The 25490-nt window shown below is 52.6% G+C and overlaps 2 protein-coding genes and 1 long non-coding RNA gene across 6 annotated transcripts; 1 reads left to right on the top strand and 2 right to left on the bottom strand.

Annotated features, from left to right (window-relative positions):
- The first annotated feature begins 5440 nt into the window (after positions 1–5440).
- Positions 5441–9499, top strand: LOC128787977 (uncharacterized). Its single transcript, XR_008430918.1, has 4 exons — positions 5441–7096; positions 8028–8954; positions 9189–9323; positions 9411–9499. It is a non-coding gene; the product is annotated as an uncharacterized LOC128787977 (long non-coding RNA).
- On the bottom strand, positions 8934–25000 carry KCNJ4 (potassium inwardly rectifying channel subfamily J member 4). Of its 4 annotated transcripts, none has more exons than XM_053942624.1 (3): positions 24611–25000; positions 11957–12132; positions 8934–10263 (listed from the first exon to the last, which is right to left on the bottom strand). In XM_053942624.1, exons 2-3 carry the CDS (start codon positions 11992–11994, stop codon positions 8934–8936), a joined length of 1368 nt encoding a protein of 455 aa, XP_053798599.1. In that variant the 5' UTR covers positions 11995–12132; positions 24611–25000. The 4 variants fall into 4 exon arrangements, with proteins under 4 accessions (XP_053798599.1, XP_053798600.1, XP_053798598.1 ...); XM_053942625.1 differs by lacking the exon at positions 24611–25000 and adding an exon at positions 21273–21866; XM_053942623.1 differs by lacking the exon at positions 11957–12132.
- LOC128787976 (endosome-associated-trafficking regulator 1-like) lies at positions 14418–16139 on the bottom strand. Its single transcript, XM_053942627.1, is given in 2 exon segments — positions 14418–14708; positions 14710–16139. Coding segments are annotated over 2 exon segments (1377 nt in total). The 5' UTR covers positions 15888–16139; the 3' UTR covers positions 14418–14509.
- Positions 25001–25490: the final 490 nt, after the last annotated feature.

Here is a 25490-nt window from a genome sequence, read left to right as displayed (position 1 = left end):
CTGTCCTCGCCAACTGAACACCAGGCACAGGGCACCGATTAACAAAAGGCCATCTCATCACCCGTCCCACACAGCGAAGGACGAGAGGCAGCTGGGACTCATTCCCTATGAGGACTGAGGTTGTGGATTTTTATTTCTGCCTCAGATCATGACTTTGCTCATCAGGGACTGCAAGACTTGCTCATCCGAGCCTCCCATGGCCTCTTATTCACTTCCAGAAGGTGATGTTTAGTATCTGTAAGACCACATGTAGGCTATTTCTGGGGAAGTTCTGAGGCCAAACAGCTCCAAGTTCCTACATCTGGATGTCTAGAGGCCAAGGGTGTCTGAGATGGGAATATGCACAGCACCTGGTCTGTCAGAACTACTGCTTGGAATTGTAGGCACTGGTACAAAGGTGATGGTATTGTGTGTGTACCTAGGGAAGTACAATGTCCTGGCAACAACTTTGCTGCGGCTGCGGACACAGGATAGGCAGAGACAGTCTAGGAACTGCTCCTGGTTCATTTACCACTTGAAATGTCCTTCTTTAGCTGTACAGGGAGGTGACAGGTTAACCCCACAATGGAAGGTTAAATCTGTCCTTTGGCCACTGACTGCTTTATGATCTTGGGAAAGTCACTTTGCCTTGCTGTCAGCTGCCTCTGTCCCCCTGTGCTTGCTTTTTCTCTGAGAACAGAAGCCATCCCTTCTCTTGTGACTGCAGCAACAAGCAAAACGGAGCCATGGAGGACATGAGGACTCTGGAGGCTTCTCCATGGGACAAATCATCAAATATTTACAAGGAGTCAGAAAATTCCATGCTTTTCACAAATGGCTCTTACATTCTAACAGTTGACAATGCATTTTGAGCTCATGAGACCATCTGACTGCTGCAGGAGAGCTGTCTCAAACAGAGCAGCGGGGAACATGTAGCTCCATCTGGCCAGTACAGCTCTACCAACACACCTTGTACCTCCTCTGCAGCAGCCCCAGCCAGCTGCTCTCACCCTCACTTGCTTCCTCCACTGACCTCACGCTGCTCTGTCCCATTGGCACCCGCTGGCTTGCTTATCACTGCTGGCTCCTTGGACACTCCAGGTCACACTGTTATTTAGCCCTGCCACCCTGCAGCCAGTCACCCCATGTCCGTGGCTCTCTGCTCCAGAGCTGGTTTACACTGCAGCTCTTCCCTGCTTTTCCTACAGCCTCACACAACACTCAAAGGGTCACATAAGTTTCTCTATTCAAGGCAGCCTCATTGCTAGTGAGCATGACGCTGTATCCCAGAAAACAAAGGCACGTGGTGTAACCCAGCAGCCTGGAGCTCAAGGATGGCTCCACTCTGCTTACATTTAATCAGATCATTCTGTGTGGTACCAAGTGTTATGCTATAGGTCTGCATTGCCTGTCATGTGCTTGCACCCACTCTCCTACTGATTCATTGTCTTATCCCTGAGAGAAGCATGTGGAGACTGCAGGTCATGTTATAAACGCATTCGAAGTCTTCTCTGGAGTTCCTGTATCAGCTTCCTCCTCTCTTCAGTAGCCCAGAAGTGGTGTGCAGGCCTGTGCCAGGCCCCTGGTAGACACACAGAGGCTGTTGCTGGGTGAGCACCTAATCACCTGTCAGGAGCAATTTCAAGCTCCGTATTCTCTTGCTCATATACAGCTTCTGTAACAAGGCTTTGTGCTCCACAGGTCCTCAGCTGACTCTTTCAGTGACTGTACTGCTGGGACATTCAAACAACTCTATCAATGCACTACAGCCAGGGACCTAAATATTGCCAGGTCCCAGGTTTCAAGACTTGCTATTTCAAATCTGGGGCCAGCACCAAAATAATCTGGCTAATTTCAGAGGCCAAAAAAAACTTTTAAAGCTCAAATATCTTGTGTCACAGAGACTATTTCAGGATAGTGTTTGTGTCCATCCTGAGTTTCTTCACAGACATCAGGGCAGTGGAATCGCATTGCTCCACTTTTCATCTTTCCAGGCTGACCTGACATGGACAGTGAGTCACTTGGGGTCCACATGCCAGGCTATCCGGGAAGGAGAGGCATTACCCACATGAAATTTTCCCTTCTGGAGGGGATGTGGTCAAAGGAAAGCATTGTACTGGCAGCCCAGTGACTTCTTTGCTGGTGTTGCTTTCCTTGGGACCTGGAAGAAGCCCAAGGCCAGAGTCTTCTTACAGTTTGCAAGCCAGGCTGTTGTTATCTGTTGTCCCAAGTGGATTCAAAGTGATTGTTGCCTGAAGAGCTCTCAGGGCATTGCAAGCCTTCTACCTGATAGCTCTCATGCTGACAAGGACATCTCTTCCATGCAGCTTCACTGCCCCTGTCCCACCATCCGAGCATGCTGCCCTCCTGCCTGTGACATGGGAGAGGCAGGCTGCACGTGTCCCATCAAGGGACTGAATAATACGAAAAAAGGGAGCAAATTTTATACATCGAGCTCATGCAACCAGTCAGAGCTGAGAAACAAGTGAAGGACAAGCAGACAGCAAGGCAGCAACCAGAAGGACCTGACTCTGAACAAAGGTCATCTCTGCCTAACTTCTCAGAGCTGGCATAGCTTTGCAGATTTGTCCCCAACAAGAAATCAAAGTGGTAGCACATATCTGAGCTGTTTTCAGAGTCAGTGCCCACTCTGTGAAAGCAATGGCCTGGCTGTCAGGAGGGCTGACCTTTATTGCAGCATTGGTGGTGGGTGCTGGTCCTCTCAGAGCCTACTTTCACTGCAGATCAAACATTTCCTCTCCCAAACCTCACTTGTGCCCCATGGCACTGCCTAGAGAGTCAGCCTCAGCCCCAGCCCAACCCCACAGTGTCCCACCAGCACTGGGTGAACCTGGGGAGTCAGGAGCTGCAAGGATGCTGGGATCTGTGTGGATGAGCACAAGTCTTATGGGGAGCATCTGAGGGAGGCAGGGTTGTTTAGCCTGGAGAAAAGGAGGCTCTGGGGTGACCTTTCTGCTCTCTACAGCTACCTGAAAGGAGGTTGTAGCAAGGGGAGCTGGCCTTTCCTCCCAAATAACAAGCAATAGGACAAGAGGAAATGGCCTCAACTTGCACCGGGGAAGGTTCAGTTTGGATATTAGGAAAAATTTTTTCACTGAAAGTGCTGCCAAGCACTGGAGCAGGCTTTTCAGGGAAGTGGAGGGGTCACCATCCCCAGAAGTGTTTAAGAGATGTGTAGATATGGTGCCTAGGGACGCGGTTTAGTAGCGGACGTGGCAGTGCTGGGTTAAGGGCTGCACTCGGTGACCTCAGAGGTCTTTTCCAGCCTAAGAGATTCTGTGACGCCGGGCCCCGCGGGGCTGCCAGCCTTGCTTTCGTCTCTAGATGGTGCTCTGAGGCCGGCAATAGCCAGGCTTCCCCAGCCTCGCCGCGCCGCTCAGCCTCCCTGCGCCGCGTCCTGCCGGCGGGAGCACACCGGGGCTGGCAGGGGCAGGACCCCCACCTTGTGGACCATGGCAGGAGGAGAAGCCCGTGCAGCCCTTCCGAGGGCTGGCTGCCATCTCAGCTCCTGCTGGTGTGACTTCCCCGGCCGCGGGGTCCCGTGTCGCAGGCAGCTGCGAACAGAGACTGGCTCACCGGCTTCCCCATCCCTCTGCTGTCCCCCTCTGTCTGCACCAGCGAGGCTGCCCCAGCTGCCCTACACCACCCCACGTTCTCAGCATCCCAGCAGGCTGCATTCCCTCCTCTCTCCCTCCTGCGCATGCAGCAACAGCCCATCCCAGCTTTGCGGATTTAGCGCAGAGCCGGGCCCTGCGGGCTTTTCCAATAGTGATGCTCCATTAGGGCCCAGCTCTGCTCTTACCACGGGCAATGCCAAAGTCCCATTGACTTCGCGGGGGCAAGCGCTTAATGGCCTGGGAGGGTAAGACTTTTTTTTTTTTTTTTTTTTTTTTTTTTTTTTTTTTTGTGACACTTAAAACCATGGTCACTTAGTATTGCCGGTCCAAAAGCTGCAAGACGTCCTCCTGCAAAGGCAAAGAAGAGCTGAGCTGTTAAAGCTCAAAGAACACAGAGGAGGCATTCTTGCAGAGGTCATGAGCCTGTGCACAGCTGCTGTGGCAGTGCCATGTGTCCTATCCACTTCTGGGCAAAACTTGGACAAAACCAAGCTGTTTGAAACCTAACATGTTTGTTCAGAAGCACAGACGTTTTCAGCACCATTTCCTAATCATGGAAATCCAAACCTATTTTCTCCTCAATTGAGATTATTGTTGTGTTTCTTAAAAATATTTTTAGTTGCAGCGTGTATCAAAATGTTTTGCTGAGCAAGTTTTGTGTGAGTTGAAAGGTGCCAATGATGAGTTCTTTTCAAAAGGGTTGTCCAAAAGTGTCACCAAAAATAAAACATGAAACAAGTTTCTCAAGTGTCATTTCAAACAACAACATTCATTTGAGAGCTGGCAAGAGTGACAAGAGCGTGGTTAGTTGTCATGGGGTAGAGGATCTGAACCAGTGCCTGGATCTTATTCATAGGGAAAAAGTCCTTCCTCTCCCCATTATCTTTCTGGTATTTGAATAGCTTTCAATAATGAGCCAAGTAAGATGTTCAGAAGTAAGACAGGAAAGAAATATAGATTGTGGTTGAATAAACAAAGAAGCAGTGTCTTCCTCCTGAAAAGCAAGCTGCCAGTCCCTCGTGATTGGAGGCAGGTCTTAGGGCAGCAGTCCCTCCATGAGATCCTGGAGGAGGGAAGGACCCCAGGGACATCATGCCCTCTCATGCATTAAAGGTATCTTCTCTGGAGGGCACAGTGTAAGGAGGTATCACCTACCTGATGCTCCACACACTGTGTGCAAAAGGTGAAACACCTGGTGTGTTTACAGTTATGCGTGGCCTGGACAGCTGATTTGCAGAATCCTTAAAAATGTCAAGCCTTCTCTGCAGCAAACAGTTTTCCAGGATGAATTATTCTCCCGGTGGCTTTTCACAGGCTGCGTAAAGGAGTCCCCAGCACACGGCCAGAGAGGCACTTGTTGAGATGCTGCTGTGTGGCATTTTTGTGAATGTGCTTGGGTGTTTATGGGATGAAGTTGTGTAGGATGGATTATGCCCCCACGTGTGGCATGCACATGTAGGCACCTGCAGTGTGTACTTGGGCACGAGTCCTCTGGGATTCCAGTGTGCAGGTGCAGAAGCATCTGTGCAGAAGGATGTCCTGCTGCTGTGTATCAGCAAACCCTGTGGGCACATGTGCAGCCTGCAGGAACTGACACTGGAGTGGCTGCACCATGTTGTTGGAGGGGCTGTGTGTGGCTCCAGCAACACAGCTGCACGAGGAGTGTCTGATAGGCAGAAACTTGCTCACCACCCCTGTTTTCCTGCACTGGCTGTTCCTTTCCTTCCCTCTGTCCCCTTCCCTCCACCCCCTTCTCTCTCCCCTCTCTAATGATCTGACAGCACTGAAAGCTTTCTTGCAATTTTATTATGAACAGCAGGGATTTAGCTGGGAATTCTTCAATGCCTCACTGTCTTTTCCACTGTGATGCCAAACATGACATGAAAACATCCAGCAGGTTCAGACATACGGAGCGGGCTGGAACCAGTATGGCTGAATGATGCTTGTTCCCTCAGATTGATTGCAATCTTGTCCCATTTTTCCCACAAGAGGCCCCCAGGTAAAGGGAGGGGTGGCAGTGCTGACCTGTGTGCGGCCCCAACCACTCCAGCTGTGCGTGCCCATGGCCCTGGTGCACCACCCTTGCCTGGCATCTCTGCACACTGATGAGTGTGACTGGTGAAACTCCCAAGAGCTAAGGGGACACTTCATCCCCACCAAGCACTGCCACCCGCTTCCAAAGGATGCTGTATGCCAGTGAGGGGGTGCCCAGCCATGAGGGTTCCCCCTCTCCTGGAGGCCACCACCCCAGCCTGTGTCCTGAATGCCCGTGTCCTCACACGCAAAGTCCTTCCCTCTCGGTCCATTAGTTTGTTTCCATGGCCAGTGGCAGGCACATGACTCTGAAAGCTGTATTAAAAGCCAGGTCAATACCAGCCCTTGCTTATTCCCCCAGGGGAAAATAAGTAAATAATGAAAGGAGGGGGTGACTTCATTTCCGAAACCAGCAAACTCTCAAATTTAGTGCTGAGAGAGGCACTCCAGTTCCCAAATCAGTAGCATTAGAGCTCTGAGGAGAGGCAGCTCTGCCTCAGCACCAGCAGAACCAGGAGGGATGGGGGCCACTCAAAATCCATTGAATCCATCATTTCACTGAAGGCTTTGAGGCAAACTGCTCTGGCAGATGGGCTCTGGAGCTGAGGATCACTACAGGAGCGAGGTAGAGGCTGAGGTACTTAATGCCTTCTTTGCCTTAGTCTTTAACAGCAAGACCAGTTGTCCTCAGGGTACTCAGTCCCCTGAGCTGGAAGACAGGGACAGGGAACACAATGAAGCCCCATAAAGCAGGAGGGAATGCTCAGTGACCTCCCACACCATTTAGACACTCCCACGTCTGTGGGGCTGGATGGGATCCACCCAAGAACACTGAGAAAGCTGGCGAAAGAGCTCACCAAGCCCCTTTCCATCATTTATCATCAGTTCTGGCTAGCCAGAGAGGTCCCAGGTGACTGGAGGTTAGCCAGTGTGACACCCATCTACAAAAAGGGCTGGAAGGAGGATCTGGGGAACTACAGGCCCATCAACCTGACCTCAGTGCCAGGAAAGGTCATGGAGCAATTCACCTTGCCATCATACAGAACATGTGGCACAACCCAGATCTCAGGCCCAGCCAGCATGGGTTTGGGAAAGTCGGGTCCTGCTTGACCAGCCTGATCTCCTTCTATGACAAAGTGACCTGCTTAGTGGATGAGAGCAAGGCTGTGGATGATGTCTACCTGCACTTCAGTAAAGCCTTTGACTCTGTCTCCCAAAGCATTTGTCCTGGAGAATCTGGCTGCCTGGAGAAATGGAATGGGTGCACCATTCATTGGTTAGAAAACTGGCTCCATGGCTGGGCCCAGAGGGTGTTGGGGAATGGAATTATTCTGGTGAATGGAATTTTTCCAGTGAATGGAGCAAACCCAGGCAGGACAGCTGTTCTCCCACAAAACCTACATCCGAGGATGAGAAATTACCATGTCTGGGCCCAGACACATCTTGTGAGTCTATTTGCGCTCTTTCTCAAATGCACTTCCATATAACCTCACTTTCTCTTCCTCTTTTCCCCTTCCTTCTTCACCATCTGCCTGCTGTGTCTGCTTCTTCCTCTCAGTCCTGCTATTTCTTTCCTTGCCCTTCTGCTTCTCCCCCTCTTCCTTTTCCTTCTTGAACCAGTTCCAAGTTGATATTGAGATACTTTTTCTGCTTTGTAGATCAGGAATTAGGTGGGTCATAACTTCTTCAGCCATTTCCCACCACAGCACAATTACTGGGTGCCCAGAGCAGCTTCCTGAGCTCCCTGTTTGTTTTTCTGTCCTCATATCATCTGCAGTTTTTAAGGCATGATTCTGCTGCTCCTGAAAGAAAATGCTCATCATGTTTTCACCTCTTTTGTGAAATGACAACAAAGTGATATTACAGGTCTAGCTTTGGTCTAGCCTCCCTCATTCTCCCTTCACTTGCCTCTAGCAAAAAGGGACGCTTTAGGTTTTTTCATGGGGTTTTTGAATCTTGAATTTAGAGCAATGTCTTGCACGTCACTGCCTCTTCATATCTATATCTCTTCACATCTATAACCCTTCCCTAGGGAAAACTCTCGCTATCTCCAAAGCAAACAGTGTTGCTTGGCCCATCCTACTGGTAATTTTAATGCAGATTATTCCCTCCATACACACATTTGTATGACCTTCTCCCTGAGCAAATTCTCTGAGCCTCTTGTTATAGGTCTTTACCCGAGAGACTCAGAACAAGAGAGTCCTCATGGTGGGGCTTCCAGGGTCCAATGCCATACAAATAGCAAACACCAGCCCTAATAACCGTCATCAGTCTCTATACCAGGCTGCAGCCTTGGAGTCTGTCCTTTGCTTCCAAACCTCCCCTTGGGATATTAGACTTTATTAAAAATAAATAGTTACAAATTCTGTTTTACAGCTGATGGCATCAGGGAGAAGAATGGTGGAGGCAAAAGGAGCAAGTGGAGGGTCTGCTGTCCAGTCAGGTCACCTGTCTGTCATCCCAGCTGTGCTGCACCAGGGAGCAGTCTGAGTGTGGAAAGCACAGGGCCCTGCCTCCTCTGCCACTATCTCAGGAGAGGAGCAGGACATGTTTTTCAAGAGGACTGGGAGAACTGGATCTGAGTCCATGGAGCCAAGCTGCTTCTGGAGGTGACAGACACCAAAAGCCAAGGAGAGTGCAGAGCAGCCTGTGTAGAACGTCCTTGTTTCCTAGCTTGGCGTTTGCCGTGGAAGAATATCAATCTCAGTTTTCCTTCTCTTTTATATACAGAATCATGTGCAACAAGCAACAAACATGCAAGTAAACCCCTCGCTTGAGATCCTTCCCCACTCCCTCCAAGAGTCCCAAATTCTCCCTTCTATCCTCATCTGGCCAGTGCTTAGGTGTCACTCCTCTCCCAGTGACGGCGATGACCCTTGACAGCCATGGGCCCTACCCATAGTGAGAGGGGACAGAAAGTCTGCTGTTGCCTCAGCAGCAGAAACACTTGCCGTGGGTCCCAGTCTCTCCACTGAAGGCAAGGACTCCTGTCACCTCTCCAGAGACAAGAAACCAGGCCTGCTGCCCTCCTGTCTCTGGGCAGGAAAGGGGTTCTAGCCCAAGCTGCATACCCAGAAAGAGCAGTGCATCCTCACTCCTCTCCCAGGCATTATGACCTCATGAGAAAGGGAGTATATCCAAGCAGCTCCAGGCCTTGGTGTATTTGGGGGCTGAGAGGCAATAATGGGAGGCATTATTTGGTGGTGAAGGGACTTATCCAGTGTATGGTACGGAACGGAGGAGACTGTGGGCAATGGGTGCGGAACGGGGAGGCTGGAGGAGTTAGATGGCTGACTCCCTGCGGTATGAGATTGTATCTAGAGGCAGAGTTGCCTGGAGCCGCTCCAGGTCCAGATGGCTTCCAAAATCCATCATCTGGATGATACCTCCCTCCTCCTTGGTGTTGCCCCCTAATACCACACCCACTTCATCATCATCTTCGTCTTCATCTTGACTGACAAGTGCCAGCTCATTCTCATAGCAGAAGGCACTGGGAGGTGGAGGAGAAGGTAGGATGGTCATCTTACTTTCTTGCAGCTCCCGCGCTGAGCAGCAAGGTGTGCCAGCTACCTCGTATGTCTTGTGAAAGCGCGAGTAATCCACTTTGTAGTGGTTCTTCTCCTCAAACACAACTGGTTCAAAGCGATGACCCCAAAGGATTTCACTAGCAAGGTAAGAGCTTCGTGCCTGTGTGGTCATGGCTGTGGCTTCCACCATCCCCTCCAGAATAACCACAATCTCAAAATTCTCCGTCTCCAGCTCTTCCTTGCCAATCCCATAGAGGGGGCTCTCCTCATCAATCTCATGAACGATAATGATGGGTGAGACCAAAAATATACGATCAAGACCCACATCGTAGCCCACATTTAGGTCCCGCTGGTCCAGGGGGAGGTATTCCCCTTCCTCCGTCATGTAGGGCTTGATGAGCTGAGCTCGGACATGGGCCTCCACGATGTGACTCCTCCTCAGGTTGCCCACCCTCCACATGAGACACAGTTTGCCATCCCGCACGGAGATGACCGCATGATGGCTGAAGAGGAGGGTCTGGGCCCGCTTCTTGGGCCTTGCCATCTTGGCCATGATAGTGCCAATCATGAAGGAGTCAATCACGCAGCCCACGATGGACTGCACCACGACTGCCATGATAGCCAGCGGGCACTCCTCAGTCACGCAGCGGAAGCCGTACCCGATGGTTGTCTGTGTCTCCACTGAGAAAAGAAAAGCCCCCAGGAAGCTGTTTACGTGCATGATGCAGGGCTTGAGGAGAGAGGGACTACCTGCCACCGCCGGTGCATTGAGGTCGCCATGGAAGAAAGCAATGCACCAGAAGAGGAAGCCAAAGAAGAGCCAGGAGACCAGGAAGGCGGCGGAGAAGATCATCAGCATGTACCGCCAGCGTGTGTCCACACAGGTGGTGAAGATATCGGCCATGTAGCGCTGAGACTTGTTGCTCAGGTTGGCAAAGTAAACGTTGCACTGGCCGTTCTTCTTCACGAAACGGTTGCGGTGCTTCCGCCGGGGAGCATGGCCCTTCCCATTCTGGCTGTGCCCATTCATGCTGCCCAGCGTAGAGACCTTGTGTCCATCCTCTTCAGTTGAGACGATGCTGTACCTGGGAACAGAAGCAGCAGGCATTTCCATCAGAAATATGTGAAGGGCAACAGCAACCGCTGAGACAGCAAGGGCAGGAGATGTGGGTGGTTCACAGGGCTACAGTACCACCCTGATGGATCTCACAACAGCACGTTTCAGTGATTATTATTTGGCACCGTGGTGCCAATCTGACCAAACTGGTGGAGATCAATGTTTGCTGAGTGTTGCTGCCTGGAGGTTGCGTCTAGCAAAGTCCTGACAGGGCAGCAAAGCAGCAGCAGCTTGTAGCTCTGTGGTACCTTCCAGCCTTTATGATGAGGAGGGATACAAGGCTTTGAAACTAGACAGCAGCTGGGACAGCGAGGAAGCCTGGGAGCAAGCACCCACAGCCTGATCACATTTTGGCCCTCATATAATACAAGGCTGGGAGTTTCTATTTTCTCCTCTGCTCACTGATTTCATGGTGTGTGGTGACAGTGTTTATATACTTGCTTCCTCAGGACAGTTCTGTTGCCACAGCAACATGTGTGTCTTCCAGCATCCCTTATCCAAAGCCAAAGGTGTAATTTGGAAATCAACAGCCAAAGCACTGGCAGTTTCCTTGGCAGAAGCTACACACGCTTTCTGGGAAACCTTTGCCCCTCTGGCTCCCTTCCCTCACAGTCAGCTCTGACACTGCCCCTCATGTGATCATGTGACACTTGCAGATACTCCTTAAAGAAGTGATGGTAGACAGTGCTCTGACCACTGAGGAAACCAAGAGAGTGCACTGAAGCACAAAGACTGCTCTGCCCTCACGCCTGACAAGCTGCAGCCTCACAGGACCCTGGGAGTCTCTCCCTCCCACCCTGTGGTGTTGACATGTCAGCTGGAGTCCTCCAGAATGGGCCTCCATCTCAAGGCTAGTGTTAGCGCTCAGAAACACATAATCACGGAATGATTATATGCAGGTGCTTTTATTGAAGAGCTCTGGGTGTTAGGGGTACAGACCCAAATCTGACTCCGACATGGGTTCGGGATGAACATGTTTTTATATCCTTATTGTTATATAACTACATATTAATTATTAAACTTATATTGTTGTATTGTATACATTGATCTCATGCAAGCATGGATTCTTGTAATCTCCCCCAAACATTGTTTCTCATGATTCCTGTTACGATTGAACAATAATCATATCCAATTACCGAACAATCATCACATTTAACAATCATATCATTTATCATATAACAATCATATCATTTATCATAGTCATTAAATGATTATACAGGTGCAGTTTTCCATGATCCAGTAAAGCCCAACATTTTCCCAGGGCCTACCAGGCCCAACCTTTCTTTCCAACTTCCCTGAATATCCCATGATTTTAGAAATATTTTATCCCTATACTATCACAAGGACAACACTGATGGCTGGATGTGCGATTCCTGGGGACATGTGGCTTCTGCAGTGCTGCTGGAATCTGTAATTTCTGGTCCAGCACCATGCAGTGCTTTGCTTCTCCTCCATAGTATTCTTCCAAGCACTACCCCTACATAAGGCATGTTTTGGATTGGAGAAAGAGAGAGGAGTCATTCCTTGGAACGGGAAAGCTGCTGACAGGTAATTTGAGAAGAATGTATCAAAAGGCAATCTGAAGTTAGGGTCTGAGGGGCCAGATGAGGAGGACCAGGTCACTCAGGGCAGCAGCAGGTCTCAAGGGGAGGGTTACTCACCGATTGACTCGGACGCTGCCCATGGCTTGCTCGGTCATCGGGTGTCAGGGGGGCGTGGGAGCTGGCAGGGCGTGGGAACTCATGCAGCAGCACTCACGTGGGACTGAGCAGCTCCAGATTTCAGCTCTGGCGAGCTGGGACCAGCGCTGCCATTGCAATTGCTCCTGGGCACGTGCCTGGCAGAGAAGGACAAAGCAAAACCCAGTCAGATCCCCCCCAGCAGCACCCATCCCAGTCCAGAGCAGCGGGCACAGGGCTCCCGGCTTTTGCTCAGGGTGTGTTGGGAGCTCTCCTTGGGGCACCTGCTGCAGCCTGGCTCGGGTAGGTGAGGAGCTGATGGATGCAGAGTGGGTGCACAGCCCGCAGACTGTGCCTCCCACCAGCGGAGGAGCAAGGCTGGCCGGTCACCGCCCTCCAGACCAAGGGCACAGCAGCTGAGCAGCTCACAGGGCCCTCGCCCTGAGCCATTATATTAATATCAGAGCTTACACCAGGGCGAGAGCTCAGCCAGGCTAAATACCTCTCACACAAAGACTAACAAAGCACAGAAATGCACAGCAGCCCTCAGGGATCCCTGTCAGCCCAGCCTAACCCTGAGGAGATTTTTTCCAGGGTGTGCAGAACACCCTGTTTCAAATAAAAGAAGGAAAGCAATGGGTAGAGCCCAAAAGAAATGATGAAAAGGAAGGGCTCAGGAGTAGCCAAGGAGAAGCCAGTTAGAGGAAACAAACCTTGTGACGTGCCCTGTGTACAGCAGCCAAGGAGCAGCTCAGCAGCAGAGTCCGGGGAGGATGTCCAGCAGATGTCCCAACCCAGTCCTCCCGGAATGGAAGGATGGGGAAGTCAAAGACTCGAGAGCCAACCTATTCCACCTGCCCAGAGCTGCTGGGAAGTGAAATGCACTGAAGGGGTAATGACTCACAGATTAGGAAGGGCTTTGTACACCCATGCTAATCCTGCACTGTAGCCTTTGGATTACAGCAGCCAGTGCTGAGTGTGTATGCAGACAGAGCCAGCCAGTCTATTTCCTCCCAGCCTCACCAATGAACAGCCACTGGTTGCCAGATATGGAAAAAAAATACAAGGATTTTGGGATCAAATGTAAGGCTTAGAGCTGCTTGCAAGTGGTTGTGCATGGACAGGAGAGAGGAACAGCAAATGATGTTGCCTAGGATGGAAAAGGTGGTGAGAACCATCCTCATCTCATCTTCAGTACCCCAGAATGATGCTGCACGTGGCCAGGGGTGCCCACCAGCTTTCCTCAGTTAGGACCAGAGACTGGAAAGCAGCAAGAAGGGAGCTCCAGGAATTACATCTGATGGGATGAAGATTACTCATTTTCTGAGGCAGTTAAAGCTCTGCAGCAACACAAACATGGTTGTTCAGACCAAGAGTATTATGGGACCAGGAGAAGAAAACAACCTTGTAACCTGCAACTCACCATATAGAGACAAAAATGAACAGCTGCCCAAAAATCCCCAACAGGAAAAAGCACTTTGACATTGAACTCTGCCAGCTCCCACCAGCTCACTGCCCTACAACATCATGAAGTTGGTTTGGCCAGGAATTTTTGCTGTGCAGCTGGGTAAATTTAGAGCAGATCCTGGGGCTGGTAACCTAAGCTAATCAGAAATGTTGTCAGAGAGGTCAGTTCATACCCACAGATGGTCCTGCTGGGATAAAGCTGACTAGAGCAATTACATGGTGAGTTCAGACTGCAGGGTCCCACATGACTTTGGGAGATGGCAAAAGTGAGCAGTTTAGGTAGGACCCTCTGTGCCAGCCCCAGCCAGGAGAGGAAAGGCATCCTCTTCAACTGGCATCATTCTCAGCCAGCCTGGATATGCCAAGCTCATCCTTAGCCAGCACTGACCCCAATAACACAGGGAAGGCACTGTCACAGCTCACACACATAAGTAATTCACAATTTCCTGAAAGTTGTAGAAACAGCTCTCTTTCTCCAGCTGCAGAAACAGGTGCACCATTTCTAGAGATTTTGGTTTTCTGGCCCAGGCAGCAGCCAGTTCCAAAAGAAAGGAAGGAGGACCTAAGTTGCTTTGTGAAACTGTGCAGTTCTGGATCTCTGCTCCTCACCTTCTCCCCCTTCCCAAGAAGGGGCAAAGGAAGCAGATGCAGTACAAGGACTTTGTTCATCTCCAGTTCAGGCTGGTACAGCTATGGGATGGGATGAGCACACTGTGTAAGAGCTCTGCATCCTGTGGTGCTGTGCTTCCTCCTGGCTCCCACATGGAAGCTCATGCCAGCCAGAGCTGTGGCAGAGCCTCTTGCACAGAGTCCACCATGGCTGGATCATGCAGCTGAGAGCCTGGGCAGCCTTTGCTGCTGGCTCCACAGTGCCCAGAGTATCAGCAGCTAAAGCCACATCACTACCTGCAATTGGTACTTAATCACAAGGAAAGTATTTCCACAAAGAATAAAGGCTACCAGTCTGAGCACACACTTTTGAGAATGGGAAAGTAAATGCTTTTATTTGCAGTAAATGGTTACAAGTGGGAGAACGATGGCCTTGGGCCATGCACGGATCCATGGAACTCACACAGAACTGCACTCACAAATCTTTCTCTGCTTAAAATTTGAGAATTTTTCTCGTGGATTCAAGGACCTCAGTAACAACAGGCAGCATTTCTGAGGCAAGAACTGCCTGAGGGAGGCATCTTTGCCCATTATGAGCTCGTGGGGGTTTTGCCTGGTGAAGTCTAAGTTGTGCTTCACTGCTTCCAGGCCAGTCTGTTCTCAGGTTTTCATTCTCCAGCTTGCATCTCTCCAGCTGTCCTTGGAGAATAAAGATCTTCTGCTTCAGCCTCTCCACATTTGTTTCGGCATTCAGAGCCCGCTGGGTTGTTAGCTGAAGATGACACTCAGTCTCCTGCACTAAGGACTGGAGCTCTTGGGCTTCCTTCTCTCGTTCAGCCTGGCTGGTCTTCAGCTGATCCTGCAGGCTCACCACCACGCACGCCTGTCTCTTCAAGTTGTTCTGGAAGGTGTCAAACATTCTCCTGACCGTGGCATTTTCCTTCCTGAGTGCAGCATTCTCACTCTCGAGCCTGTTATACTGTTCCCTGAGCACGCCGTATTCCTCCCTGAGCACGTCGTCATCCCTCATGAACACAGCCCTGTCCTTCTTGAGCTCTTTGAACGCCTGCCTGAGTGTAAAGTTCTCCGATGTGAGCATGACATGCGCATTCCTGAGCATTTCATTCTCCGACCTGAGGATGCTGTTCTCCTGCCACAGCGAGTCGTAGGTCGGCTGCAGGGACGGGGACTCTCTGTTCTCTCTGTCCTCTCTGTCCTCGCTGTCCTCGCTGTCCTCGCTGTCCTCGCTGTCCTCGCTGTCCTTGCCATCCTCCTCGCACAGCACGTGGGGCTCCACTCCCGTGGTGCTCTCTGGGTGTCCCACATAATGGTCACTGGCATGGGCCTGTGTGGCAGCGGCCTCTGTCCCCAAGTGCTGTCCTGAACTGTGCTGGAAAGAAGCATGGAAACCACTTGTTGCTGTACCGGCCTTTTGGAGAGCCGGCAACCTCTGATGCCCAGGAAGGTGGTAGGTTGGGATGGGCTCCTCATCTCCAGCCAAGCTATCAGACATTCCCATGTCTTTGTAAAATGGTTCCTGAAACTCCTGATCTTCCTCCTCAAGCTTCAGTGCATGCTTGGCCAACAACAGCTGTTTATCTTTCACCATATAAGAGTGCCCAGGATTTAGGAAAAATGTGGGTTCTCCCAGATCCTCTGTCTGATTTTCATCTGTGCTGTGACTGCTCTTGCACAAGGGTGAAGGAAGGTCAGATTGGCAGTTTCCTGATCCTTCACTGTTATCATCATCACTATCATTGTCGTCATCACCTTGCAAGTCTTGAGACTCTGGGTAGACCATCATCATTAGCCCAAAGACGCGAAATGGCTGCGACATTTTTCAGGATGCTCTCAGCTGCAGTAGGCAGGAGAATCCAAATTGTCCTCCTGGAGTGCAGGCCATGCAGGCTGTTGACACTGACAAGCAGTGTGCCACCTTCTGCAGCTTCAGCAATGCTTGTTGCGGCCACCAAAATCCCTCTGTTTAGAACACCAGGATGTTCAGGAGGGAGAGGAGAGCCATATACCTCTGCATCTTGGCTCTGGGGACAACTGGAACCACCAACATTCCAAGGTCTGTGATGTCATCAAGTTCCATGTGTGCTGAGTTGTCAGAAGCAGGGGAGGGGGAGGAAGCAATCAACTGCTGTCCTGATTCTGTCTAGGACTGCATTAATTTTCTTCATAGTAGCCAGCATAGTGTTGGATTTAGTATGAGAATAATGCTGATAACACAGACAAGTTGGAGTTGTTGTTAAGTAGTGGCTTACTCCAAGACAAGGACTTTTCAGTTGCCCATATTCTGCCACTGAGGAGCTGCACATGAATCCAGGAGGGAGCATGGCCAGAACAGCTGGTCCAAACTAGCCAAAGGGATATTCCATGCCACAGAACATCATGCCCAGAATATAACTGGGGGATTTAACTGAAGGGGCTGACGAATGCCTGGGGATGTGCTGGGCATCAATCATTGGGTGGTGAGTAATGGGGTTGTGCATCACTTGTTTCTGTTGGGTCCTGTTATTCTCTCTCTCTGTGCTTATTATTACTATTTCTGTTATTAATATTGTTGTTGTTCATAATAATATTAATATGATTAACATATTTATTATTGTTATATTTTGTTTCAATTATTAAATTGTTCTTATTTCAACCCACAAAGTTTATCTTTTCTTTTCGATTCCCCTCCCCACTGTGGCTGGGGGCAAGAGAGGGAGAGAGGGGCTGAGTGACACCTAAGTTGCCTGCTGGGGTTAAACCACAACAGCTGCAAAAGGTGTTTTTGGCAACATGAGGATAAGCTGTCCTCCTGGCTGTAGAGCTGACCCCAGATTGGGGATGTTGCCAGTGAGCAGAGAGCAGCTCATGAAGCCACCTGAGACCTCCAACGTAAAGGAGGGACAGGGATGATCCAGCCCGGGCAGGCAGCATGGGTCAGAGGTGACAACTCTGTCCCACAGAGTACTGAGACACCTCCACCAGCAAAGTCAAGCCACTGGCACTTGGTTGGGGCTCACCCTGGACAGGAGCAGGAGACATCACCAGCACTTTGGCCACAGGCATCGCTCTAAGCTGAACGGCCAGTGGAGGGTCCATGCTGTGGTGCTGCCAATCTGATTCATCCCCTGCTGCCAGCTGGCACAGGGAAGTGTTAGAAATACCGAGTGCCACAAACTCAGAGCGGCACGAGCCAGGAGACGAATAAAAATAAACACGTTTCCCACTTCCACCCCAACACACCCCCACAGCGCGTGGTGCCGCCATGGGAAGGACAGACAGGCAGGCAAGAAACGCCTGGGCTGGGGACTGCTACCACATTGGGTCACTGTCCCTCCTCAGCAGCTAGTGGGCCAGGGCCACCACTGAAATCCCTGATGGCAAAATCGATTCCATCAGCTTGACAAGGCCTGGGGGCTTACCAGGAGCCCAAACCCTACGTAAACATAGTTCAAATGGCTGTGAAAAGCTCCCATTGCAACTTGGAAACCTGAAATGCAGACTGAATGAAAGGGGAAGGCTCAGAGGTGTCTCCAGCAGAAGGGGATTATATTCATATCCTGAATAGGCAGCTGCCTGTCACATGGATGGGGGGGAGGAAAGCCTGGCTGAGGACAGAGACACGAATCCAGAGCATGCCTGAGGGCATTTCTTGGAGCTTGCTCTGTCTCCTGAGACCCACATGTGAAGGAGGAAGCTGCAGAGTGAGTGGCAACTCCTATGGAGTGGTATGAAACCAAGCTGGTGGGTGCAGCAAGGAGAGACGCTAGGCAGGAGGCTGCAGCCTGGACAGATGCCTCTCCATCCCTCTGCTGCCTGTCCTGGGTGTACATGAACACCCATGAATTTCATGGCCTGCAGAAGCCTCCCAGCACTTTTGAAAGCTGCTGCAGCAGGGATGTTACAGCCACTGCCTTGCAGCATTGCAACAGTCAGCCAGATGGGTCTCCAGGGGCCAGCAGCTGCCTCTAGCCCCAAAGCGTGTGCTACCCTTCCCTCTTTCCCAGTCACTTTCCCTCCTTCTGTGTCTTAGATTGAGCAATTCCAGGGACACCACCATGGTGCTGTAGTCATCTCCTCCTTCCCGTGTGACACTGTGCTCCAGCAGCACAAGCCATCACACCAGCCCACGCTGCCACCCCAGTTCTGCTCTGGCCCTGAGAAGGCACGTGGGGCTGCGCTGCTGCTGTCCCTTTCCTAGGGATCTGCAGGATAATAAGGTCAAGAATGTGCTTGGTGCCAGGGCAACACCTCCATTGCTCCATCCCTGTACACAGTGCAGTGCCTCGCATGTCCCAGTCTTTCTCCAGCCCCTGCCAGAGTAGATCATATATTGTCAATCCTTCCTTACATTTGCAATGGAAGAGTCTCATGAAACAGAACAGAAAAGTCCACGCTAAAGCACTCCCCCACTTCTCTTTTTATAACAACCATATCTGGTGCTCTGGGACATACACTGTGAGCGACAACGATGGAAAAATCCCAGGGTATTTTTACACTCTTAGTATTTGCTTTATCTGGAGTTGTCTGGCAAATGCTTCTCTCCTGTCTGTGGTCAATACCACAGCCACGGGTTGCGCTCCTCTTTGTGCCCTTGTCCCTGTTACCGGCCGCGGAGCACCGGCTGGCTTGGGATCAGCATCCACAGCCCCATCCTGCCAGCTCGGCACAGTGACAACACGGCAGACGAACTTCTCGCCTCTCGGGGAGTCAGGGCGGAAACACCCGCAGCTGAGGAGGGACCTCTCTGACTTTTTGCAGAGCCTTGCAGACCCGCAGCATTCAGTGTGTCCTCTCCATCCTCTTTTTAACTACATCTCTTCTCCTATTCCTCATGAATATTCCCAGGGTTCGTGCGGGGGCTCATAGGGCAGCTCTGTGCCATGGGAGCCTGTCCTGCCACAAGAGCCAGTGGCCGAGCTCTCTCTGCTCCGTGCCGGCAGGGCAGGCTGCCAGGCGCTGTACGGGCACACGCGAAGGCACAGTCACTGTGCAGGAGAGCTTTACCATATTAAAAAGGCAACTGACATATGGAAGGTGAGGGGAGGAAGCTGTAATCAACTCTATACCATTTTTATATACACACTTCTGCCTTTTCGTTCAATAATTATAAATAGATCAGGTGCCAACAGTCCCCATCTGCCCCTCAAGGCATGATCCGCTGACCAGTTTCCCTCTCCAAAAGAGGATTTTATTCATGTGCCTCTGCCCGGTTTATATTTTGAAGTGGAGTGAGAAGGGGGGATATTTTTTCCCCCTGTGAAGCTCTGAAGCCTGAAGATGGGTAATATGAAAACAAAACAAAATGATTTGAAGTTAAACCATCTCAGTGTGTGACTCAGAGCTATTCATAGCTCCCTGAAGCCAGCTGCAGCAACGGAGCCAGAAGGATTCTGCCCGTATTATTATTCCAATTACCATCTGAATTAAAAGTTTGAGCAGTGATCAGCCCACATGCTGATGGGAGGGGGAGAGAAGAAAGCGAAGAGAGAAGGAGAGAAAGAGTGAGAGGGAGAAAAAACAGATAAAAATGGGAACCACACAAAGGTCCCCAGGATGACAAAGTCAGGAAGAGGCACAGAAAGGTGACAGCATCACCTCCTGCCTGCTCCCACACCGCCCCAGCGATTCCTGCTGCGGCTGCACCGTCCAGACAATGGCGCTGCAAGAACAGCTGCCTACTCCCCAGCATCTCAGACTAGGTGGGGGATACCCCATGGTGGGGTTGGTGGGACTGGCACCGGCATTCACCCACTCCTCTCTGGCCAAAATGGGGCTGGGGGTACATGACACAGGGGCTGGGGGGTGGACTGAGCAGGATTGTAAGGAGAGGATGCTGTTGGAGTGGCAGCTGGGGAGAAGTCCCTGCTTTTCTTTGCTGAGTGAGGAAGGTGGGTGTTATTCTCTGTAGCTGGCATCACAGGAAAAACTAAATGCTCAGAAGGGCCCTGGCCTTCCCTGGGTGGTCTTCTTGGCCAAAAAGAAACTGAGCTTTTGTAGCAGCCAGAGTGCAGACTGCATCCCACCTGCTCCTGAGGAAACAGGGGCTCACATACCCCCAGCAACCTGCCACCAAAACCATGGACTAGACCCCAAAAGGTTGGTGCGAAACCTGCAAGAGCCGAAAAACTGAAGGCTCTGGGGTGTCCCTGAAGTCCTCACATCCCAGACAGATGCAGTGCACTCAGGTCACCTCCTCCAGCTTCCCAGCACAGTGCAAAGGGTGTCTTCACTAATCTCTGCATCTCTGGAACTCCCTTCACTGGGCGTCCTGCCCTGTGCAAGCCTGGTGTAAGGCCATTCCCAGCAGCATCCCTTCACCATCTCTTCAGCACAAAGTGCCTGGCCATGTGGGATGTCTTGATGGCTTTTGGCTAGTCAGGAGACAAGGATAATTATCGGTGTGCAGGAAAAGGGGGGTAAGAGTGGCTTACATCATCAGCCTGCCTGCTACAGTTGTGGTCTTGACAGGGCAGGGATGGACTGCCTGTGACTCGGCCAGGCACCCAGCAAGGCAGGTGCCTGCAAATAGTTTATGAATGATGATAACAACAGTGACAGCAGCAAGGGCAAACAATAACCAGGACAAAGCCTGCTCTGCGCCAAGCTCCTGATCGAGAGAGGCTGCAGCCGCTTCTCCGCACCCAGCTGCTGCACGACAGCTGAGTTCCCAGCCTGGCCTGGCTGCTAAGCACTAACCCATCAGCGACAGGGGAAAAAATCTCCCTTCATCCCACCTTGTCGCTAGGCTAAGAGGGAGCTGACCAGAGCCACGAGTCTCCTGAAAGGGCCCCAGCTGCTCCCCTTTCAGCCATGCCTGCTAGGCACCCGAAACAGAGCAGAGGGAGCATCCCAGGTAAACTGCAAAACCGCAGAGAGCGGATCAAGTATTTCACTACAGGTTTGCTGACTTCTGTTGCTGTGGCTTGATCCGTCAGGTTTAACAAGTACATCTGGAAGGGGTCAAGCCTTAGTGCTGCCCAACTCACGCAGTACGGAGTACCATTGCCCGCTCCTTCCCCTACCCCCCAGCTCTCCGACAGGGAGGGGCTGCCATCGCGGGCAGGGTCGGGCTGGGGGAGAGCAGAGCGAAGCGGGACACGGCGGCTGCATCTGCACACTGCCAGGACTGCGATAATTCCCCCCCGCCATCACTACGGCTTGCGGTCATACCCTGCTCCTCCGGGCTGCGACAGTCGCTCCCGCTGGGATCCTGCCTGCTCACCTGCCTGTCGCCCGCTGGCGCTCGGTGCTGCCCGCAACTTCTGCCTGCTCACCTCCACCCAGACACGAGGCTGTTTCTTGGTGCTGGGAGCAACGGGAACGGGAGAGGAGAGGAGTTCTGGGGCCGCTGTGTCTGGTCCCGTGGCAGGCACCGCCTCTTCATAATGCCATCGAGCTTTTCAGAGGGGAGAAGCGCCTGTCTGCCCAGCCTCTGGGATCCCCGGTGCCCTTCAGCCCCCGCACTCACCGTGCTGCTGGCGGGGCCGATCTATACAGCTCTCCCGGGCTTTACCCTCCTCTACAGAAGAGTCACTTTCGACATCCACTTGCTCTGAGACTCCTTTCAGCTGGTCAGTCTGCGCGGGTGCTTTAGCGGGCTGCCAGCAGAAAGGGAGCCGGCGAGAGCAGAGGGGAGAGCCAAGCTGAAGGCAGGGGAAAGGAGAGCAGGCAGCAGAGAAGCAGCTGGGACAAGGCCAGCAGCTCTTTGTACCAATGCTGGTACCACTTGCCAGGGAGGGAAGGAGGTGGGGAGATGTGTCAGGGTCGTTTCTCTGAGCCCTTTGCAGGGGACAGAATGGGGGACGCTGCTTCCCTCATTATCAAACAGCACCAGGCTCCCTCTGAAGTGTTTCTGGAGAAATGTTGCCATAGAAATAAAAAAGCCGTCCAGATTGTGAGGGGCAGACCCACTGCTATGGTGGCAGGGGCGTGGGCAGAGTGGCGGCAGGAGCCCCTGGCTGGCGGCGTGGGGAGGTGCCGGGCTGGAGAGTACCTTGTTCTCCACCCTCCAGTCTCTGATTTCCAGTGAGAGCAGCAGTGGTGCTGCTGTGCCAGCATGGCTGGTGCCAGGAGATGGTGGGCATCTCCTTCCCAGATAAACAGGTGGGTGAATGCCAAAACTGTCCCTGAAGCAAGCTGCCTGCTGCCAGGCTCCCAGGAGGACAGGCATGGAGGTGCATGGGTCTCTGGGGCCACGGTGACAGGGTCACATTGCAGCCAACTCCCATCCCTCAGCAGCCTGTGCCATGGCACCACCTTCACTGCTGCAGAACGAGCCTCAGAGGTCTGAGGGCAAGAACCAGCTTAAAAGCAGCTCTTGCCTGTCCCAAGCCCCGACTGCCAGAGAAGCAGCATTTCTCACAAGAAGGGGGTCCAATCCCAACCATCACCATTAAAACCACCTTGTCTGGCGAGGAAAACCGGTGCCAGTGCCTCTGGGGGTTTCCTGTGAGGCCTCTCCGCCCTGGTAAGGGGCACAGGAGCAGTGACATCAAGGAGCAGGAATTTAGCCTGACTCAGTTTCGCAGTGTTGCGAGGCAAGTGCAGACGGCTTCACTCAGCCTGTGCCATTCACAGAAAAGCGAGCACCAGCGGGAGGCTGGGAGCCGCGTGGATGAGTAAGGGATCGATTGCTGAGACGCCAGCATCCATCTATCGATCCCTGGCCGCGCTGCCAGGTTAAGCCAGCCCAGTGCAATAACCAGGCGGGATAGCGGGGCTTGCTGAGGGCACAGGGCCATTAACTGCTCCGCTCTGCGTCCGCACTGATGTCAGCGCGCGGCGGGCGCAGGTATCCATCACCGTGCCCTCCTCCCCCTTGCTGGCACCCTCCTGTCACTGACAACACCCCAGGGATGCAGCTGCTTCCCGGGCGTGGCCGATGGCTGAGCTTGGGGTGGCCGAGAAGCTGGAGGGGCCAGTGGAGACTGGTCCTGCCAAGAAACTCCGTCCCTCCCCAGCCACCTCCTGGCTTTCCTTGAAAACCATGGCGGGGGACTGCAAGGGACAAGGACCACTGCCTGCCCCCTGCCAGCACCACATGTCGGGTGTGGTGATCTTAGCACTTTGATCCCCAAATGGGGAGAGTTGGAAGAAGAAAAAAGGTGGAGGAGAGAGAACCCGCTTCCCTCCAGATCAGCCCTCTCCAGCTTATCCTTTCTGTGTCCATCCTCACCATTTGTCCTCTTCCCCACCACTCCCTGTCCCCAGCAGATTCATGCTTCCCCCTAAGGCACATATTTGCCCTGTATAGATTATTATTTTCAGTGTCTGCAAACAGGAGTGGCCACCCACCGCCAGAGTGTCTCAGGCTTCTGTGGGTGCCAGTTCTGGTGGTGGAAGGGGAAGGGACACATTCCCATGTCTCTGTCAAGATGTATTCCCCTGCACCTGCCTGATCCCTCCCAGGCTCCGGGTAACCCCAAACCCTGGGCTCATCTCCACACCTCCCACCTCGTGTGGATGACTCCTCCTGAGCAGCCAAGGAGGGCACAGAGCAGGGGTTGAAGGTAGCCTTAGAGCTACGTCACCTTTGCCACACATTCCCGTGTGCACTGTCACAGGGTCTGCCCTTCACAGCACACCCCCAGGGGGAGGAAGGGGAGAAGGGAGAGGCCCCAGAGCTGCTGTTTGCTTTGCCATCAGTGGAGTCAGGGCTGGGCTGCAGGGATAGGAAACTCCAGGCTCTTGCCAGAAGGATTTGGATGACTCCAGGTTATTTGCCCAGGAGGGAGGGCCGTGGGGGCTGAAGGGCAAGGGATGTCCAAGGTGATCTGCCAGCACCATGCAAACCTGCCTGCCCACTCCTGCCCTGCTGGGGAAACCGACCTGAACAGGGAGCAAAGGCAGAGTTTCTCTGGTAGTTTGCTCACGGCTTCCTCCTGAGCTCCTTCACCCAAAGCCACTATCCAGAAGACCCTTTGCACCGTGCCTGTCTGGGGATGTTGGACCACCACTGGCAGGATCAGCCATGCTGGGACTAGGAGAGGTGGAAGGCGAGGGAGAGGGGGCAGATCTGGAGCCCAAAAAGCTCCACAGGCAGCAGGAGAACAAACACATCCACTTCAGCCCCATTTGCACCCAAGAGCTTGGAGAGCAGGCCTCCAGCTGCCTTTTTCTGTGTGAACTGGCCGGGACCAGCACAGAGAAGAATCTACAGAGCAAGAGACGCAAAAGGTGAGCAAGACCCAGCCCAGGGCGAGAAGACACTAAGGAAACATGGGGAGCTGAAAAAATGAAGAAGTTACCTGCAAAGGGACCAAAGTCAGGGTGGCAAGGGGGCGGGGAGGGAAGTTGGGGAGGTTTAGAGGCAGGAGCCCACCCCTGCCCCTCGGCCCGCGGCCGCCCCGGTAGCTGTGCGTGCATATGCCATGCACACAAGGCAACTTTATTATTCACTGGCACGCTCACACGAAGCCACGCATCTCTCCCCAAGTTATATTTATAGCTGTTCCTCAGAGCGAACGCAAATGAAACAATACATTATTTTCCTAAGGGAGAAAAACCCTTCCCGCTCTCATGCCGGTGAGCAGAGTAGCGCGCCCCGGCACCGCCTCTTACCCGGGTCCTGCCGAGGGCTGCCGCCTGCTCCAGCCGTGCCGAGCCAACATCAGAGGAAGGGGAAAGCGGCCGGTCTCTCCATCTCACCATGAAATGTCTCAGCCGGACCGGAGGAATCAGGGCAGTCTCTCTGCAGTCCTCGCTCGCCTCCAGCCTAGGTTTATTTTTTTCCCCTCCGAAGAGCTACTTCTCCGCTGCGACCTGCTCTTCTCCTAACTCTGCCCTGCCCACGCCAGCGCTCTCCTTCTGCCTCTGCCTCTCAGAATTTTTTGCTCCCAGAAGCGTCCATCCCACGGAGTGCTGATGTGCCTTCGTGGCTCAGCGACGGGTTTAGGTCTCCCCCTCCTGCCTGGCTCCCTCCTTCTCTGGCATTATTTGCCCGTGCCCCTTGCTGCCCCCCTGCTCTAGTCCCCAGATCCCCCCTCTCCCTGACACTCTTTCTCCCTTTACGCTCCGCTCCCTTTCCCTGGCTGCCTCCCCCCCTTGCTGATTGCTATGCAGTCTGTAGCTGAGAAGTCAGTAACTCTGTGGTAGGATCCAACAGCTTTCTGCTACTTTAGCCCATCCTCGTATGTGAGCTCAGAGCTGCGGAGCCGCCATGGGGGAGACAGAGCAACCATCGGCAGCGGGAAAGGGATGGTGGGGCCGCCAGATGCCCCCAAGGAGGTGAATCCTCCTCCTGGGCGGCTGCACAGAGATTAAATAACTTCCGTCAGAGGGATTTTTCCCACCTGGATTTGGGGTGCTGGGCTGACACCTCGCCCTGAGGAAGGACCAGGCTCTCCCAGCTGAAGCAGAGTGTTTGCTGTGGGGCATTGCCTCCCCACGCTACAGAGCTGGTGATTTCCTGCCGGGATGAGTAATGCTGGGACAGGAGCTG

Source organism: Vidua chalybeata, chromosome 5 (assembly GCF_026979565.1).
Source record: "Vidua chalybeata isolate OUT-0048 chromosome 5, bVidCha1 merged haplotype, whole genome shotgun sequence".
NCBI classification, from domain to species: Eukaryota; Metazoa; Chordata; class Aves; order Passeriformes; family Viduidae; genus Vidua; species Vidua chalybeata.
This window is presented reverse-complemented; position numbering and strand designations above follow the sequence as displayed.